Source organism: Aedes aegypti, chromosome 3, assembly GCF_002204515.2.
Source record: "Aedes aegypti strain LVP_AGWG chromosome 3, AaegL5.0 Primary Assembly, whole genome shotgun sequence".
Taxonomy (NCBI): Eukaryota; Metazoa; Arthropoda; class Insecta; order Diptera; family Culicidae; genus Aedes; species Aedes aegypti.
In genome coordinates, this window is record NC_035109.1 from 171,198,766 (window position 1) to 171,215,682 (window position 16,917).

A 16,917-nucleotide genomic window follows, 5' to 3' on the forward strand; every position below is an offset into this window, starting at 1 on the left:
AGTGACTAACAGTCATGCCTTGGTAACCTATAATAGTGTGATCAGTGTAAATACGGAAGAGAAGAAACGTGTGTCCAATTATCTATCCCAGCAAGTATAGCGAACATCTTTGAATGTGCTGTAGAAGGGGTAAAATCGCCGGAAAAGCTGAAACGTTGCGTTTCGGCACATTCTTCCCTACGTGTACCTAAATTGCGAAGCTAAGTATCGTTTCCGACTATGGTGGTATCTTTACTCTTCTTGGCATAAATGAGGAAAACTGTGAAAACCTTAGACACAGCCTTAGATACAATGCAATACAATGGGATGGAGCCACGAAGCGGAGGCATTTTCTTCTTCGCTTATCTTATTTTTTACTGCAGTGCGCAGATATTTTTGTATTATTCATGAAAGTGTTTATTCTGCCACAAGGAATTTGCTTTCGTGTGCCTGACATTCCAATATTGGTTATCCCACGGTTCTACGGGTGGTCTTGTCTCGGATATCAACTTCAACAAAATGGCTAATAATTGTTGGAATAGTAGGGAAAGATAGTGCAAAATTGCTAAGACTGGCAAAAGTCAATGCATTCTAAAGTTCTTTTTCTGTACTTCATCATCGATTCTCATTTACCACAGGCTGCTTGGTCACGTCAGAAGTTAATCATCAATATTAACTTCCTCAGTGCGCACCGTAATTTCGCGCTAAACGTACACAAATTCTTTTTGCTCTTGGAAGTATTAAAAATTATTCTAGGCAATAAAACAGTACTTTGCTAAAAAAAAACGGTATTACTTTCAATACTACTATTTTTTGTACTATTGATCCCTTGTTCGGACCCATGCCTTAGATTTTTCGTTGGACCCGTTAGCGAAAGCTAGCGGTGGTTATCCTTCTTGTACACCGTATTAGGAAACATCTTCTTAGAAGGTCACGTCTTTTTTTATTAACTAAACATGGCTGTAACAACGAATAAAAGGGAGAGTGAATCACTGAATACACAACTTGCTTTCAAAAAAGTGGGTTTTCAAAAAGGGAAACTAAACGTGGCAAGAATGGAAGAAAGGACGTTCCTTCGGAATACGAACTTTCTTCCAAGGGTGAAATGGACAATGTTAGTAATTGCACCGCCTCTCGTAGTTAGTTGTTCCGAATTCGGAGGATTCAGGCAGAGATCTTGAAGAAACAAAAGCAAAAATTTTTTACTTATGACGACAAAACTGCACGTTTGTTCAAAGTTGTCTTGAAAGGTCTCTCAAGTGACTATAAGTCACCTGAAGAGATCAAAAATGAAATAAATGATTTACTTCGATTTTCTCCAGTCCAAGTAATCATTGTGAAAAAGAGAACCCAATCTTGCATTCTTCGGAAAGGGATTTCTCAAGAACATTATTTACTTCACTTTAATCAAAAAGATCTAAATAATATTTGAGCTTTGAAAAAAGCAAGACGATGTCAGTGGTATGGGAACATTTCTAGAAACCTGGAGGAAATTTTCAGAACCCCACTCATTGCGTCGGTGCCAAAAGTGGGGTCATGGAACAAAACAGTTCCACATGAATGCTAAATGTATGATTTGCGGAGGTTCTTTCCACGCGAAGGACGTCTGTCCTGTGAAGGATGATACCACTAAATTTGAATGCGCAAATTGCAAGGGCCCTCATAAGTCTAACTTTTGGGCTAGCCCATCGCGTAGGCGAGTCGTCGAGGCTCGTGCCAGGCAGATGAACGGCAATGTCCGTTACGATAACGGTCGTTTCCGAAATTCCCTTGATAGAGTATCGAACAATACTCATTTTTCAGTTAACAATCGCTTGATTATGAATCATATCCATCAGGAAGATTATAACCATGCTCATTCACAAACTATTTTCTTCCGTCGGGTAGCCGTTCGAATCTTTTAATTTCGAATGGTAATTTAAACTCCTCCGCTTTTCATACTACGAGTAACCGTTCTAAATGTTTCAAATCAAATGGAAAAAACCCTGCTGCCACAGGAAACTTCTACTCCGCCTCTTCGTCTACCGAAAATTCTAACGGTAAATCATCAGATAATGTACCCACTTCAAGTGATATGTCTGCCTCTGATTTTAATTTTCTAACTGAACAATTGAATCTAATGATTGATGCAATGTTCAAAGCCACCACTATGACTGAAGCAGTCCAAGTTGGTGTAAAATTTAATAATCAAATTGTTTTTATACGTTTTTCTAATGGATCCAATAAATAATAATTTAAATATTTCAAATTGGAATGCTCGTTCTTTGAATGTTAAAGAGGCAGCTCGTTTTAATTTTCTACAATTTAATAACATACATATAGCACTTATTACTGATTTTTTTTAAAACCTGAATCCAAACTCAAAAGAGAGGGGGAGTTGCAATCATCATTCATAGGCGTATAAAACATCAACTGTTTTCGTCATTTGAAACTGAAGTTTTTGACATTTAAGGTGTTTCTGCTGAAACACAGCTTGTACTTTTATAGCTGCCTATTTGCCTGGGCAGCAAGTTAATGTGCTCCAAACTCACTTGCAAAAATTGACTCGCAATAAGTCAAAATTTTATGTAATTGGTGACTTTGATGCCAAACATTGGTCATGGAATAATTCGCAGAGTAATTCCAACGGCACAATTTTATTTGATGAGTGCTCTTCAGGATACTTCTCAATTCAATACCCTGATGGCCCTACATGTTTTTCCTCTTCTAGAAACCCTTCTACGATTGATTTGGTCTTAACCGACTCTAGTCACATTTGTAGCCAACTGGTTACTAATGCTGATTTTGATTCTGATCATGTCCCTGTTGCATTTCAAATATCCCATGAAGCGATTCTAAATCCTATCAGCTCCTCTTTCAATTATTTTTGAGCTGACTGGAATATATATGAAACATATATCGATAGTAATCTTGATGTTAACATTTTTTACGAACAGAACTTGATATTGACAATGCTCTTGAAACTTTATCACATTCCATTGTTGAAGCCAGAGGCATTGCAATACCAAAATGTGAAGTAAAATTCGAATCTGTGATTATAGACGATGATCCTAAACTGTTGATCCGTCTTAATAACGTGAGGAGAAGGCAATTTCAACGCACTCGCGATCCTGCTATGTAAATTCTATGGCAGGATCTGCAGAAAGAAATTTAAAAAACGCTTTTTACAGTTAAGAAACAAAAAAATTGAAAATAAAATTTCTCAATTGGACAACTTGCTATGCAGTCTACTAAAACTTACTAGTCCAATAGAAAATCAAGTTACTTAGGACGTCGATATCATTCCCAATCAAGAGAAAATTCTTAGTAGACTGATTTGATAGAAAAGAGAACTACCGTCGATGGGGGTGACAATGGGTCTGGGGGGTGAGATTGGGTCAAACGGAAACGTTATATTAGTAGAAGGTTTAAAGCAGTGATTCCCAAAGTGGGCGAATTCGCCCCCCTGGGGGCGATTTTTAAGCTCAAGGGGGCGAAAATTTGAAAAACAGAATTTGGGGGGCGAAAAATCCAGAAAGGGGGCGAAAAGGATAACACGGGAGCATTTGAAAACAATTACTCATAATCATTTAAGGTCACACATCTGAAGGTTAATAAATTCCAAACTTAATTAATTCCAGAAATAATGTACCTTGGTTCGATATATCTCCAATCAGGGTCATTTTAAACTCATGATAGTTGATAATTGTCAAACACATGTTATGTATTCAGGTTTTTTTGATATCATCATCTTCTTCTTCTTTCTGGCATTACGTCCCCGCTGGGACAGAGCCTGCTTCTCAGCTTAGAGTTCTTATGAGCACTTCCACAGTTATTAACTGAAAGCTTACCCAGACAACCAAAATGTACGTATAACGAAATCACCTGAAGGCCTTGTATGTGCAACATTTCACTTATAAGATGTCGCGAAAAGGCCTTCTACGTTCAAAAGTGGAGGCGATATGCGTGCATATATTATGTGATGAATAATAACATACAATGCGAGTGTATAAATATTCTACAGAACTAACCTGTGATCTTATGCGACTTAGCTTATGATAACAAATGATGATTTGACAGCTGCTACGAATTGATTCGACTTACTATGTACGAGTGTACGAGACGAAACAAAATGTACAAACGAACTCAGAAAAGAAGTGTTTTATGCGAGGAAGCTCATCAATCTGACGAGTTTATCCACGGTGTTTTGCGGGTTTGATGTAATTAGTATGAATAAACGAGTTGTAACGTGAACTTTCATGCGATTTCTGGTTGTCTGGGTACTATGCCAATGACCATTTTTGCATGCGTATATCGTGTGGCAGGTACGAAGATACTCTATGCCCTGGGATGTCGAGAAAATTGCCATCCCGAAAAGATCCTCGACTGGTGAGATTCGAACCCACGACCCTCAGCTTGGTCTGATTTTTTGATATCATGTGAGTTTTAGGAATGGTCGGTATTTGAAATTTTCACAAGGTCGGATGATGAGTCACAGATAACATTTAAAACACAACATAATTTGGATGTACAAAACATGTATCTGAGAATTTTTAGAACGTTTTGCAAATGCCCAATATTTTATGTAAGGATTGTTTTATGAGGGAGCTTTGAGGTTAGGAATCTAATATTCCTTTCATTGGCATCCAGATGTTTTGGCAGAAAAAATCTACAGTACCCATTTTCAAGTTTCGGTTGCACTAATTCTTATCATTTCTTATGGTACAAATCATTTTAGAGAAAAAAATTTCTTGGTGTTAGAAAAAATACCCTGTCTATATATTGCATTGAAATATGAGTTCAAACACATTCTAGATTTTCATATTTGTTGAGTGTTTTTGGATTGAATGAAAAAAAATAATCGTTGAACTTTTACTGTTCACAATTTCTGAAAATAATTGCGGTAATTTTAGAAATAAAAGATAAATCAGTATGAAATCACCATTAACGAATCATACCCAACTACGTCACAAGTTGGTGCCTATGCATGTATTACATTCAAAAAGCTTAAACTGGGTCGAACTTGTATCGAAAACTGATTCAGTAGCCTGTATTGCACGCAAAATATTGTTAAAGTTGCTATTTTAAATTGTTATCTAGTAAATCATACTTAATAATTTTGGAATATCGATATCAGGGGGGCAGTGCCGTAGCGTGCGGTTGGCCAGGTTGGCGACCGCCAAGGGCGCAAGCCTTCAGGGGGCGCCAAAATGCGTTACGCATTTGGTCAAATTTTTAGAAAAAAATTTGAGGAAAAAAATCTTTGTTAAAAATAAGAACTGTTAAAACACTATCTGAATAGATTCAAGCACACCACAACAAGTTGAATATTCGTAAATTGTAAATTCGTTAGAAATTTTTTTAAAATAAAATTTATTAAATATTTTTTCAAATAGTTCTTCATAACAATAAATTGTAAATCAGTTGTGACAGAAAATATTTTAGAAAATCCATGGATGTCTTCAAAATAGCCACCACACGAATATTTATACTTTGAAAATCAAAGGCTTAACAGTGGAAACCACAGAATTATTGGCGAACGGGATTCTCAGAAAATTGTATGATATTGAAATTATAACATAAAATAGGCTATTGTTACTAAGAAAAGTAATACTTGTTTGTTTATAGAAAAAAAAATCCTTGAACATCCGTACAGAACTCTCAACATTTCAAGAAAGGTATTTTTGTTTAGTGACAGCATTTTCTATTTTATTCCGTGCTGCCATTTTGAATGCAACTAGAGTCACGATTCCTAATTGGGGGTACGCGGACCCTCATTCTTAAAAATTCTCGCTGAAAAGACCACCGCACTGTTTCCCCGTGATCATGTTAGAAGGTTAGAATAAAGTGTTTTAGAGGATATCTTGACAAAATTTCTTCAGGGCAGAATTATTTTTTAATCTTTTTGAGTACCGTAATCCGGGGTATCATTGATCAGCGGGGTAACATTGATCGGAATGACTCACCTCATCAAAAGTTTGTATTATCATTTATTGATGAAACATTTTCAAATCATGAACGGTGCTTCTGTTTCTTATATTCATAAGCTAATAAAAGTTAATATTTTTGTTAAAATTGCGTTTACCTTATGCGCGAATTTGTCAACTTTTCGAAATAATTATTTTAATTGCTAAGGATGACACTACCGAAGATTCGTGTCTCACATGAGTTCTGCAAACAATATAAGCAAGCAAAATGTGGTTCTTACTAAAAATGACATCGCCGAAAACGATTCCGTTGTCAAAACTTTTATAAGTATGCTCAATTAGGCAACATTACTGAATTACTGTTAGCAATGTAAAATTCCCATAGGAAATTGCCTACCTTTAGGCGTATTCCGCGGTTCGAGGTGTTTTTAATTTTAAAATAACTCAAAAAGTAAATGACTTGTAAGCGTTTGGTCTTCATATTCGGCTTCAGGGGCCATGATTTAAGTAAGTAACGATATTTTCAGTATTACCGAACGTTGTTTATATAGGTGATCAATGTTACCCCATATCAACTAAATCAAAAAGTCGCCTAAAACATTTTTTTTAACATGCTTAAATCTTTCAAAAAACAAAATGTAGTATATAGTCTCGAGCTATGGGTGGCAGTACTTGTTTTAAAAATATAAAACCTGCAACATTTGCATTTTCAAACGAAATATTGAAGAAACATTCAGAAAAATGATCAATGTTACCCCGGATTACGGTATTTGCTTATGTATAAAATTTCTTCTTTAATTTTCACACAAATTTTCTTGAGCTACTTTTACGAAAATTCTGGAAGTAAATTTTTGATTCATGAAAGAATATATATAAAAAAAATTTTGAAAGAGTGGCGTAAGAAATTTAAAAACCCTCTGATGTCGAGTTCGCATGGAAATTTCTGGATTAGGAATATGTAGCTAATACATTGCAGTAAAATATTTTCTGATTAATTTCGTTTGCAATATTAAACAAATGTATTAAAATACTAAAAATGGTTCAGCAATATTTACAATAGTTCATTTAATAACATGACTTCTACTGAGTTTGAAGGTTAAAGTTTATAAATCCGGTATTTTCAAAGAATAAACAGTAACTTTATAAACTATTTGTTTATGGTGAAGATGTATTGAAGCTATACCTCAAAATTTCTAGAGCACAAATCTAATGAACCATATAGGGTTTCGAGCTGAAAATTTGATTCAACGATTGATCTATCGATCAAGTTTTCAGTCCGAACGATTGCCTGATTCTGTAGATTTATGCGCTTGTAGAGGCTAGTTGAGGTCACGATTAATTTTCTTCTTAAAGAATCTTCTATATATCCTCCAGACTGTCTGATTCTCAGGCAGTTTGGCTGAAGATAAATCGACGCCACACCTCAAATCTACAAGAGCACAATGCTAGATAATCAGACAGCCATTCAAACTCAATATCTGATTTATCAGTTACTCGCTGGTAGAGGTGACCGATCGATTAAGCTTTTAGCTTGCACCGCTATTTGGTTGTCTAAATAGCGTTGTGCTGTTAAAGATTTGAGGAGTAGCTTCGATTCATCTCCATATTGAATAACTTTCAGTATTCTTTTTCTCAAAGTCTTACAAATGATTCAGTAAATTCTAAATTTTAGTTAATTCCTAAGCTTGATCATGGATTTACCATGGAATTTTAAAAAGTATCGTCGTTGTTTTTCTGAAATGTTTCATGTAAACTTGTAAAATCTCGAAAACTTATTCAAACAGACTCAAGTCAAAAAAGAATTCAAACTTACTTTATCAATTCTACGTGTTTCGCAGACGAAATTCTAAACATTTTGCTCTAAACCAACTCGATTTTTCACTTTTAGAACGTTTACTTTCCGGATTTATAAAACGACGAAAGTAAGATTTTCAACTTTCGCTACCTAACCACTACTTTCGCCGCTCCGCTGTATGGAGAGACAAAGTGACTTAACCACGAATGAAAATAAAACATTACTTGAGTCGATTTTACACTGGTACAAACGTCGAAAGTAATTGAATAAATCGGCTTATCATTTTTTAATGAAATTTTTGTGGGAAATAACATGTACCGCCGTCCGGGGTGACATTGGGCCTAGGGGTGACTTTGACCGCCTCTTTCGATGCATCTCATGACTATTAAGAGCATCAAAAAACTAATCTATGACCATCTATTGGCTATTTGTAACGTATTCTTGAAGCTTGACACATTAAATTCATTATTCTGACATTAGCTTGCAGGAAAAATATTGGCTCAAAGTCACCCTTATGGACCAATGTCACCCCGCACGACGGCACTGCCTAGTTTCTGAATGCGAGCTTATTGTATGCAAAATTTAGGCAATATGCACGGCGAAAAAATGTCAAAAAGGCGATTCATTTTAAAACAGTTTTAGAAGACAGGTTGTGATTCTCCTAAATTAATTTTCTCAAAACCGTATGGAAGTTACTTACGTCGATTTGAAAAAGTAATCGAAAATGTTATAATTTGAGCTTTGACTTAGGGGCGCTCATATGGTAGTTCGCCAAGGGCGCCACGGCACCACGCTACGGCTCTGCAGGGGGGCGATTCCAGATGAATGTTGGCCTCAAGGGGGCGAAAGTTGAAAAAGTTTGGGAAGCACTGGTTTAAAGTCTTTTCATTACACATCACAGGTATTTTCCGGAATCTATTTGATTTTCCAACAAAATTTTTTTTTCGGTACGGTGTCTTAAACATTAAAAATGGGGATGAGATTGGGTCAACAAGAACGACAGTAAATGAAATCGCAAGTCCACTTTTTTGACATTTTACGGTGCCGGTAGTTCTCTTTTTCATTGAGATGTGTTTATTCTTTTTAAATACAGCATCTCTGAAACATCAAACTAGTCTACTTGAGGATTCCGTACATTGAATAACAATGTAACGCATTTTGACAACTTCTCAATCCAGCAACTGTGTTTCGTGCGCAGCAACATCGTAAAATTTAATCAAATGGATTGTTTTTTTAAATTAAATTTAAATTATTATTTATTTCATATTATAGATACATCTCCTGGAAGTACAAATGAGTTGGAACACTGAAATATCGTGATTATGACGTCAACATCTGCCTGAAATGTATTGATCGTGGAATGTCGCTCCGAAATTTAACTATTTGCGAAGAATTAAAATAATCACTGTTTCAGTACACCTTTGGGGAAACTGAATAGGTCTCATGGCAATGGGGATGAGACTTTGAAGACAATTTGAGGGAAAAAAATTAAAAATTTATGTAAACTTGACGAATATCGATGAATGTTGTGTTTACATATTTTTTCTCATAGCTCTTCAATTTTTTGATATAATCGTTCTTTTAAGTGGGTTTATCATACTTGTGAAACATCTTAGATATCTTTTCATCTTGTTTGCATCGTATTTCATCAATATTCTTCAGCTGTGAATGGTTTTGCAACCATATTATCAAAAACAAGTTATTTCAATTGCAGTGACCCAATGTCACCCCCTCTATGGGGTGAGATTGGGTCATTTTTCATTCACTTGTGGTGCCGCTGTGAATAAATATTTTTCTTTAATATTTCTAACAGTTGTTAATGTACCATCAAAGTACATACACACCAAATTTGAAGTTTATTGGAGTTAAATTGCGATAGTTATTCAATAAATAATTCGCACACATTCCTTTTTGACCCATTGTCACCCCCATCGACGATATTTAAAAAAAAATAAAACAATTGAAAGCCCCTGGCGATGAAGGAATTTTCCACATCCTCATCAAGAAATAAATGATACTAATAAAGGAATTTAAAAAAGGGTCAACAAATCTGATCGATTTACCTCTCCTCCTTTCCCGTGGGCGATTTTGGTCAGTCGATAACAGCGATCAGCACCAATCGTGCAAATCATCGGATTAAACCCGGACAGATACCGGCCGCTGCCACATCCAACGTCGCAAACCATGGAACCGGGCTCTAGTCCGGCCAGGAATTGTGCCACTTTGGGGCGCACTTGTCCAACCGAATCCTCGCAGTGTTCGTAGACGTCGTGCACGTAGGCCCTCTCGAGAGCCGCCGACCGGCCGCTGGCGTCAGTCCGGCTGTGGCGTTCCATCGTAGACGTCGTCGATGCTGTCGTTGGAGGAGGGGCCGCCGCCACCGAGGAACGGGTTTCAGGCGTTTCTTCTGTGGGGCAAGGAGACAGATAAAAAGAGATAATCATTACCGGCTTTTGTTCTGACGTGAATCTTGTTTTAGTGTAGGAGCATCAAACGACCAGTATGTCTGTGACAGGATGTAAGAATTTGCAAAAAAAAAGTACGTTAACGCTCAACGCTCCGTCATCGTAATCATCGTCATCACCGAAACTTCAAAAGCAGTTTTTCTGTTCAAAACTGAAAATTATTCATTGAAAATGTGTTCACTGTATTTCAATTGGAGAATACAATACAGTGAACACATTTTCCTGAAAATTTTCTTGATTTGAAACGAAAAAAAATTGCTTTTGAAAATTCCAAAATCAATGACGGATCCTGCTTCCTTAAATCCTCGCATCCGAAAGAAGTCAAAATTTAGATGAGCATCAAACAATCAAAATTAGAGATGGGCAAAACAGTTCTTTTCAATGAACAGTTCCCATTCGTTCCGTTCTCGAAAGAGAACTAGTTCTTTTGAACCGTTCTTTCGTTCTTAAAAAAAATCTTTTTTTTTCGCTTTCAAAATAATGTATTACGACTCATGAAAATTTTTTTAGTCAGCGCGGGAATTTTCTGCTAAATTATGATTAATTAATAATAATTATGATTAATTAAATTATGTTTCTGTTTACAATTAGAAAACTTTGACAAGAGAAAATTGAACAGAATGCATTTATTTGGAAACTAGAATAAAAGATTTATTGTAAAATAAATTATAAAATAAAAATAGATAAGCTTATTCCTTGCGCTTTTCTTTGCGCGCCAAGCCTTGTCAGTCCGTATTTAGCCTTATCCAGCTAATCCAAACACATATTGAATGATTGAAATGATTAAAGCGAAGCGACGAGGACTCATCATTCACACAAACACATTTCATTCGTTGCTCATTCGTCGCACATAATCATAACCAGCGTCTTGTGGACGTAGAAAGGACAGGACATACCAAAAGCGGAGTGTAGCGTTCTTCATTTGCTTCGTTTTGTTTCTTTCGTTCGGTGAGAACGATCGAAGAATGCATGCCGAATAGTTCTCTCCTCCAGTTCGTTGCGTTCGTTCATTCGCAGTTCGAGTTCAGTAAACCGTTCTTGCTGAACTACCGTTCTCAAAAAAAGAACTACGTATCATTCGTTCACCGCAAAGAACTAGTTCTTTTGAACCGTTCGCGAACGGTTCGCCCATCTCTAATCAAAATCAATCAAGGCACGTCTATGTGGACTACCCCTTATTCTCTTAACATGTTCATATTCTATCATTTTTTTATGCACTGTATTTTAAATAAACTCTTTGACGGTATAAGTTTATATTTTGCTTTATTGTCCTTTGGAATTAGACTTTAATTTTTTTGAGCGAAGTGAGGGGTCGTCCCTATGCCAAGTGGACATTCAAGGGGAGGGGGTCTGGCCAAAGACCACGGTTTACACAAATTTTAAAATTTTTGTATGGACAAATAATCACGATGGGGGAGGGAGTGGTCTGGAATCACAAAAACTGTCCACGTGATTAATGGACAGCCACTAACGAACACAGAGAAGTTTTTCCTTGCTTGTGTGAATGACGGGGAACCCTTTCGCGTACCAAAATGAGACCGGAACAAATCTTAATATCTTCTTTTGTCACCTTCCATCAAAATGTGTCGAAGGGAATAATAAAATGGAAATTCAAGTAAATTTATCATTTTTTATACTCATATAATCCAAAACCATGTTTTTGCCACATATAGCCATTCAATAAAAATGTTTAAATGTTTTGAACATTAATCATGCCATTTTTTTTGGTTTTTCATAACATTAATCTATAACTTTTTTCATAATTAGATTTTGCATAATATCAATCTCCAGGTTTTCTACCATCTTTTTTTTACTTTTGGTAAGAGTAAATATTAAAATTTCAAATTGTGTTCAAGCTATTTGCATTTTTAGGAACACTGCAGAAATTTTGTAGTTGGATGCAACATTGAACTAAATTTAGATTATTATAATTTGGTTTAACATAGATGTAACATTTTGTTTGTAAAAATATGTCACTAGATTTGGAAAAAATGAAGCAAATTGGCTCTGTGATATATATTGTCCTTCTATGCCCCCTTGTACCATGTTATTTGCAAACCTGAGCGACTGTGAGATAATGAGATAAATATGCATAGGACGGCAGTATAATAGATTGTAAGTAGGGATAATAGAAATTTCGGTAGAATTCTTTAAATTTCACGGGTGACGAAGGTGATGATACTAAAATTTCTCGGCTTTGTCGTGGCCCCTACTTTTATTATTCTCAGTGAAAATACTTTTCATTTCAAATGTGTTAATAATTGTAATTTGTATTTTGCAGATCAAGATAATAAGTTTATTACCAGAGTGGCAATTTAAAATTTAAAACAAAACAAGCAATCAGAAGAAGTCCAAGATAAACTAAAAACTCGAATATTATTGGAGAAACTTTGACTCCAAAATTATTAAACCATTTTCATAGGCAATAAACTGAAAATTACAGCGTTTTAGGACTCATAATCCAACAACGGTGTTATAGATATGGATTTCATGCCCAGTGGCACAATCGAAGTACAAACATTTTGCACAAAACCAGATTATTTTTTGCAACTTTGTTAAAAAATGTTTGAAAAATCAGGTTTGGTAATGTAGTAGCATCAATGTGAAATTTTTTGAAGGTTGTTCGGACTGAACTTTTTAGTAGCGGGACCTCAGAACTGTAGTATCAAGGCAACTTTGACTGGAATATATTTTCTTGTTAGATTACATATGCGTTCATAGATATTATAGATTACTTACAAATTTTCAGTTTTTGCTCATTCACGGATGTTTCTCCTAGCATTTACTTTCAGGGTTAATCTTCCAGCTGTAGACTATAATTACATGTAATTTTTAACAATTTTTACTATGAACTATTAATTACATTTACTCACTTTTGTAGCTTAGCTTTATTTTTAATTTGTAAGCCGTTAGCTTTGTTTGAATGTTTGTGTTGATAGAATCAATCAATGCTGTGTAAATGTGTAAATTGTAAATTTTGATTAGTAGTAATAATTTTCTTTTTTAGTTCTACAACTCTTACTATTATCTCGGGAAAGGCTCTCTGTCCGCTTCAACTACTAATATTGCGCAAATTCAACTTCGATAGCTTAAACTTCAATATTATAACGAATTCCAATAATCCAAATCATTCCATTTCTACTTCTCTGCTTATTCAATCACTGTTTCTCGAACTGTAGAACTGACATAACGGGAGGGAATTCAGGTACAAAAAGCACAACAGGGCAGTCTGGCCAAGGCTAGGGTTGTTCGCCGTCACACCTGTTGCCTCATGCAATATTGTAAGGACGAATTACAAAACTAACTTAAAACACAAAACAACAGTGCAAAACAACACTTAAAATAAGACATTTTATTTTTTTTCCTCCCTCTGACTTTTTGAAAATTTTGAAGGGGGGGGGGGGGGGGGGGGGTGACAAAAGTAAAATTTCAAATTTGTTCCGGCCTGATTGAAACTCATTAATAATATTGAGTTCACTGAATTCCACGGAAATGTTCATTTTGCCCCGATACCTTTTTACCAATTTTGTTTTCGGCTCAACATTTTAGTTTGTTTTTCTTCTTGATTTTTATAATCAAGAATAAATACAGCACGACGTACCGTAAATTCGGGTGAAATTGATCATAACGGTTTTTCTTGTCTGCTTTCTAAAATGTTATCAATACCATACAACTAAATGCAGGAAAACATTTACGATGGTGAACCTCATTAGCTTCTGTACCGAAATTTTCTAACAAATGTGATGTTAGTGCTAAAAATCATCTCTGAAATAAAAAATCGGGGGATCCCATTTCGGGGTGAAATTGATCACTTGGCAATGTGATTATTGTTAGTTTTGAAATCATCTGTAGGGGAAGGGGTGGTAAAATGAATACCGTGCCTTTTACCTAGAAAAACAACCGAAGATTTGCACCAAAATTTGAGCCGCGGTTGCAATCGAGGTACAAATGGTCCGATTTTCGAACCGGTGTTTGCACCGATGTTCACTTTACACATGTTTGGTTTTAGGTTCAGTTTCGAGCGTTTCGGTTTGCAGGTGATTTGCCGTACTTGGCTACTGTAGAGTGAATTTCAGAATTTTTCCCAACCCTGATTACAATTACGGATTGTTGAATGTTAACGTTGCTTTATCAATCGATCCGGATGGCATTTGAGTTCATTTTTCTCAAAGAATTGATAGTTCAATATTGGGAGTGTGCTTCCGAAAGCCAAGCAAGCGAGTTCGGTGGTGCGTCGCCGGAATTATTTTCTTCTCTCGGACAGTGTTTAGGAAAGCCCAAGCAAGACGATTCGTTTTCAGGACGCCGAGAAGTTTTGCTGTTCGTGCTGTATGAGTGCGAAAATATATTCGTGTTCAATCGAGGACGAATTACTAACTGCCCGAGCAAAGGTGGATAACTGGATGATAACAAATTGATAACAACTTTTATTATCGCTGTTATCATTTTGATATTATGTTATCAATGATAACCGAATGATAACAAAATATTTGTAATCATTGTATTCGTTTCAGACATTTTTGATAACAGGTTGATAATAAAATATGTTATCATACATCTTTTCTATAACGTTTTTATAAAGCGTGTGTTATTAAACAAAGTTGACTTTTCATCATACAATTCTGTAAAATTATTTGGAGCGTAAGTTTAATCCAAAACACTCATCTCTCAATTTTTTGCCTTGAATTATGACCATAAAATTCAAAATTATATGATGATGTAAATTTAGTTATCAATTTGAACTCAATGATAACATAATTTACTATTACTTTGTTATTCGACAAACAAATTTGAGTTCTCATTTTTGTTATGTTGGCTGTTAATTCAGCCAAAGTGATAACAAAATCAGTTATCAAATGATGAAAACCAGGTAACAAGATTTGTTATCATTTTGTTATTCAACTTTGCTCGGGTGGTGAGCTCGTTTCATGCTTATGATAACACTTTTTTTCAAGAAAGCATTACTTTTATGTAATATTCAAACAAACTTTGTATGGTTTGTCACTACAAGTGTCGGCATCAAGATACATATATTTATTTATATAGCATATAGAAATGAAAAATGAAATGAAATGAAATGCCCTAAGATCGAACACAGCATCGCAACCTGATGAAAGTTAAATCACGCGTGACACATGTACCGACGAATGAATGAATTTAACAAGTTAGCATTGCTTTTTCTTTCCAAGTGATGATTGTTTTGATCGCATTTCATTGACCACTTAGAACGATTTGAAAACAATCATCATCATCTACTGAGAAAAGGCAGTGCTAACGTGTTCATTTTTTATGTTCTTTGAAGCTCACATTGGTGCTTTTGGCTCACCCACAGCAGATTTACAAATGTGCTTCATCATTACCTTTTTTTTACAATTTATTTTCGTAAGATAAATGGTAACTTTGAACGGGATTCACTTCTAGATGTGCATAGTCATCATTTCTGGAAATTTAAAATCTGAAATTTTCATAAAGGTATGCTTTCCAGAGAAAACACTTCCCGAAAATACAGATGAATCATAAAACCGTGTTCGACAAAAGTTCGTAGAATTGGATCAACTACTGTGTAGAGGTATTTCCGATAAGTTTTGGTGTTCCTTTCGGTAATTATGATTTTTTTAAAGCTTGAAAATAGTCCAGAAACACATAATTGATTTGAAGCACACCTAAATTTACGCCAAATTGACTGAAATTTTGACCAGAAGTTCATAACGACAAGTTTAATTAAAGTATTGGTTGACTTGGGAGTTTCCAGACATTTTTAAAAATATGAATAGGTCTAATGTACAGTCAGTCTATGCTTTGCTATGCCATGCTCATAGTGCAGGTAAAATGAACATTTGAAGCGTTTTTTGCCAGCGATAATAATATGTGAAAATTTAGCTATTTTAGACTGTCGCTGCTGTAGATAACATCCCTATTTTTGATGTTGTGCGATAGAACTATACAAATTCCTCGTTTCTCTATTAGAAACAAGATGATATCCTTAAGGTGTTCATTTTACCACCCCTTCCCCTATATACTAAATTTGGAGCTCCTGAATCTGAATATGATTGCCAATTTCTTAACAAGACAATATTTATGGAAATAATCAATAACTAAATTTCAAGAATATATCGGAAAACGCCTAAATGTAGGCTATTACAATTAGTATCGTATATCTTACTCACATCACTGTGAGGGTTTCGCAGGAATTATTGATCTATAAAACCAAAGCCACGAAATAACTGTAACTGTCAATAACTATTAGAACAGAGAGTCAGTGTTATTAGAAGAGTCAAAATGAAATGAGTGATTAAAATTAGATAATATGCTTGCTATCATCAATTGACTAACTCATAGAATATGGAGTGAGTAAAAACGCAAAAATGACCGGAACAGATTTGATGTTGCAATGCAATAACCGCCATTTTCTCGGTCTTAATGAATGTCATGTTGCATTTGCTACACGCCATACCGGGCATACCATACGGGATAATAAAAAATATTTAAATGTGAAAGTTTTTGAAAATTCACATATAGCTTAATAGGGAATCACTATAGTCACCTAGTACACTTTTTCCTATATGGGTCAATTTTGAATTTTTAAACGTGTTTTTTTTTGTGCTACAGTCCACCTTCCACATCTCGATATCGAAGGGATCATCGAGATATGGAGAGACCGAGACATAAAACAAATTTTTAATGAATACTAGATTGAAAATCACTCCGATGCCAGGAAAATTGAAAACAAACAGACGTCATATCGTCTTCGCAAATTGTTTTGAATCCCTAA

At 35.3% G+C, this 16,917-nt stretch overlaps 1 protein-coding gene across 8 annotated transcripts in view; it reads right to left on the bottom strand.

Moving 5' to 3' along the window:
* Positions 1-16,917, bottom strand: part of LOC110679571 (serine-rich adhesin for platelets) — a 63,339-nt gene that overhangs the window by 16,874 nt on the left and 29,548 nt on the right. For all 8 annotated transcript variants that reach the window (XM_021854580.1, XM_021854581.1, XM_021854577.1 and 5 more), the window contains exon 3: positions 9,744-10,087. In XM_021854580.1, coding sequence (XP_021710272.1) covers positions 9,744-10,087 — 344 coding nt within the window. The remainder of the gene's footprint in view (positions 1-9,743; positions 10,088-16,917) is intronic.